At 38.1% G+C, this 4,011-nt stretch overlaps 1 protein-coding gene across 1 annotated transcript; it reads right to left on the bottom strand.

The window, feature by feature from the left end:
• Positions 1 to 206: 206 nt before the first annotated feature.
• LOC120073962 (aspartyl protease family protein 1-like) lies at positions 207 to 3,362 on the bottom strand. Its single transcript, XM_039026888.2, has 10 exons — positions 2,849 to 3,362; positions 2,593 to 2,731; positions 2,275 to 2,507; positions 1,828 to 2,052; positions 1,575 to 1,710; positions 1,418 to 1,491; positions 1,229 to 1,328; positions 1,014 to 1,080; positions 739 to 810; positions 207 to 649 (listed from the first exon to the last, which is right to left on the bottom strand). Exons 1-10 carry the CDS (start codon positions 3,142 to 3,144, stop codon positions 324 to 326), a joined length of 1,668 nt encoding a protein of 555 aa, XP_038882816.1. The 5' UTR covers positions 3,145 to 3,362; the 3' UTR covers positions 207 to 323.
• Positions 3,363 to 4,011: the final 649 nt, after the last annotated feature.

The raw sequence follows: 4,011 nt of genomic DNA, 5'->3' as shown, positions 1-4,011 counted from the left end.
AGCTGATGACACATCAGCTGACTGGATTAAATGGTACACGAGTATGCCACATGAAATCGTGTACCGGGTACACGATTTCACTACCCTAAATCTGTCAATACTTTCCCAAAACACCTATTTTTTAAAATACTCTCCTCCAACCCTATTTTTGTCATTATTTATTAAAAAAAATATTATTTAAAAAAAATCGATTTACAAATCCCAAATAAGAGGAAACAATAAAACTATTTCGAATTTAAATTATTATTTTACGAAAAGCAAAATAAAATACACCAAATAAATCAGAAGTAAAACCAATGAAACCCAGAGAAAAATAATCAAATTCAAACAACGGCCAAAATTGCAAGAACAGCAACAAATACAGAGGCCAATGGGTTCAACCGCGTTGCATCGCCAAAATTCGGCAAACCAGTCCTTCCTCCTGGGGTAGACGGTGCCGGAGGAGAGTCTTCGGACGGGGGAGAGTCTTCTGACGGAGGAGAGTCTTCGGAGGGGGGAGAGTGTTCGGATGGGGGAGAATCGTCGGTTGGAGGGGAATCAGCCGGAGGAGAGTCGTCGGTTGGAGGGGAATCAGCCGGAGGAGAGTCAGAGGGAGGAGAGTCCGATGGAGGGGTATCACCGGAGGGAGTGCCGTCACCATTGTCGTAACCTGGATTTAAGAAAACAATCTAATTCACTGACATCGAAAAGAAACTAGAAAAACGATGAAAAGTTTTCCGATGAAGTGATGATACTCACAATCTGAAAGACTCCAGCCCAACACCATCTTCTCACGATTGAAGATAATACGATAACCAGTCATGAAGTTTTCTGCAAGAAAAAGAAAAAACAAGAAAGTCCCCAAGATCATAAGCGCTTTCTTCCAACGTCAAGATGAGAATTTTATCAAATCAGAACTATTTACGAGGCTTTGTCAAACTATAAGAACTAAAGTCTAATTATTGAAATCATAGGGATCCAAATTTGTAATTTAACCAAAAAAAAAAATGTAAAATAGGTTTTGGAGGCCTCACGTCCAATTAGATCAATATCAGTGCTTTTGAGAATGGCCAGACAAGCAGCACGACTACTACCTGAATCCTGGAACCCAAAGAAAGACAAACCCAGATCAACAAAGGCTCAAAAGATTGCAGAAACGTGTGAGATAATAAGCCATAAAAGCCAAAGCTCTCTCTAGTCTTCTCTTATCTAAAATCTGAAAATTACTTCAAATGTTCAGAGTACTCACATCAATAGGAACAACAATAAACAGATCTAAGGGGACAAAATCATCTCCACCCTTCATTGTAAAATTCAGCAACGGACGTTGAACGTCTTTTGAATTTGAACTGAAAATAATCCGGGTATGAATCAAAATCCAGGAATGTGTATCGAAAGAGAATAACTGGTTTCATTATGTATATCACAAGGTACTTACGGAAGTTCGTAGCAGTACTCAAATGGGAAACTAGAATCAAATGTAAAGCGCTTTAAGTCCATCCCTGCATCCATCTGCACAATAATTCTACGTAAAAACCAGAAATCCCATGAAATCATATGACATTTCCCAACAGAAGAAACTGCAGATAGCTTACTTGCTCAGAAATAGTAGAGTAAGCTGGTTCAGTTAGGTACGTAAACGAGGTACCAGAGTCGAAAATTGCAGTAAATGGAACATTGTTGGTTTTGTCTCCCACAATTATCTGATTGAAGGAAACATTGTAGGATTGACTGCCAAAGTGAAGGAGACAATCTAGTTAGAAAAACAAATTTCTCCAAGAGAAATGAAGGTCAGAGATTTTACTTTTTACACAAATTGAATATGGCTAAGTAGTGAAAAGTTCTTACAAGTGGAGCATGGAATTGAAGGGTGTTTCTTTTTGGCCTGCTGGGCCTGTGTCCCCAAAATCGATTCTCCCATAATTATCAAGTCCGAAACACATGGAGAATGAATCTGAGGTAAGCCCTTGGTCTGCTAAGAAGCTTGGAACTGATATCTTTTCCATGCCAAGCCCAATAAGACCATTGGGTGCTGCACTTCTTGCAAATATACCTGTCTGGACCTTGCCGCACCTGCCATGAAGAATTACATTTAGAGACAACAACACAACAAATTGCAGATGCTCTCTATAAGATCATTAAATACCCATCTTTTGCAGCAGTGGTTAAGATACAAAGTCAAATATAATTGGTTGTTTCATCCTATCTTAATTGGAAGGTCATTACAGAAGTTACAAAGTCGAAAATATTTGCTTATTCCATACAAAGTCAAATATTTGATGCAGCAGAACTCACCCAAAAGTAATCTTAGCCTCAACGGGTTTGAGTAGTGAATCATCAGTGGCTAAGTGCAATACGTCCTCTACCAAGTACCCAACCGACGAGGTATTAGCGGATAGGTAATTAATTTCATAAGGACATGTATTTTGGTTTGAAGTGCATTGGTTTGAAAGCTCGCACAAAGAGCTGCTGCAGGGAACAGTTGAGCTCGTTGTTGAATCACTTGGACTATAATGATTCAGCATAAACTGTTGAAAGATAAACAAATAAAGAATCAACCAATTGTTATAACCAGAGCATCAACTTCAAGATTTGCAACGTTGATTTAAATACCTGTCCCCCATCCGATGTGTTCAAATAAGTAAAACAACTGCGGCATTCACATGGTAACCAGAACAAATCGCTTCCCGTGTCCAACGCAACAAAGAAATCTAACGACGGCGTTCCGACCGAAACATTAGCGTAGTACAAACTGAAAACCCCCAAACGGAAAGGAAACAAGACAGAACAATTTAAGCAAAGATAATCAACAAAGAGAAAAATCAGAACTAAACTCATAAACAGAAAAAGAGAGAATAAGAAGCATTACAATCCCAACTCGGGGATGAAGAAGGTATCGTTGCCATAAGCGAACGTCAGCTGCGTATCATCAGCCAATCGCCGACCACGAACAAATCGATCACGGTGGACCATAGTCGCATAATATCCAGGGGTGTGTTTCTCCGGTAAACCTTCAGAGTGAAGAATCCCCTTAACCGAATCCGAAAAACGATGGTGGATGCTGAACTTAAACGAAGATGCGTCACCGCTTCTCAGGCCGCCGGCGAGAAGGAAAATAGAAAGAACCAGTAACATTTGAGCGCCGGAAGTGAACGTCCAGGCCATGGACGCCGATTGGAGTATTGAGAAAAGTTCCGGTGAGAAATCCGGGAAAGTGAGGAAGACATGAACGGAACTAAGAGTATAAATAGAATCGGAAGGGAGAAGAAAGTTTGACGGATTCAAGGAGGAAGAACATGAGATGAGAGAGAGAGAGAGAGAGGGGCGTTGAAGTTCAGAAGAAGATGAAATTGTGGACTTTGCTGTCCGAAGTCAAACATTTCTCTTCACGACGGGAAGGATATTTTTTTTAATGTGAATATTTTTTTTCCTCTTTTTTTTTTAAAAAAAAAAAAAAACAAACTTTTTTTCTTTCTTTTTGTAATTTACGATAGATGGTCCATCAAGAGCCTATAAATCAAACAAGTGGCCCGGAAGTTTTATAATTCTTAAAAACTGCCCAAACGTCATTCATATTGAAAATTTCAATTCTTAAGGAGTTATTTGAGATTTTCGTACGGGTGCCTTTAAACTTTTTTATAAAAACTAGTTTGTTAGAGAAGTGAATCATGAAAGAGACCCTCTCATCAAACCTAGACTTCAAAGTTGATAGAATGAATACTATGTCATTTTGGGTTACATTCTTGTTGACAATTTGGCTTGGATTTTTAAACCATTTGAAAAGTAGATAACAAAAAAGAAATTTGAAGGTAGAAATAGTATCTTTAAACTTAATTTGTAAAAACAAAATGGTACCAAACGGGACCTTAATGATACAGTTTTTTTTATGGATTAGAAAGTTTAATAGTAGCATAACAATCAAGATTTTAAAATCAAATATAAATCCAGCCTGTGCAAATGTTTTAATCGCTTATACTTAAAATAAAATTAAGGACCAAATCTTTTGAATCTACTAATGTGATAGATTGATAA

This window comes from Benincasa hispida, chromosome 3, assembly GCF_027475165.1.
Source record: "Benincasa hispida cultivar pf3 chromosome 3, pf3_genome.v1.1, whole genome shotgun sequence".
Lineage (NCBI taxonomy): Eukaryota > Viridiplantae > Streptophyta > Magnoliopsida > Cucurbitales > Cucurbitaceae > Benincasa > Benincasa hispida.
The sequence above is the reverse complement of the archived record's forward strand: the minus strand, read 5'-3'. Positions and strand labels throughout refer to the sequence as shown.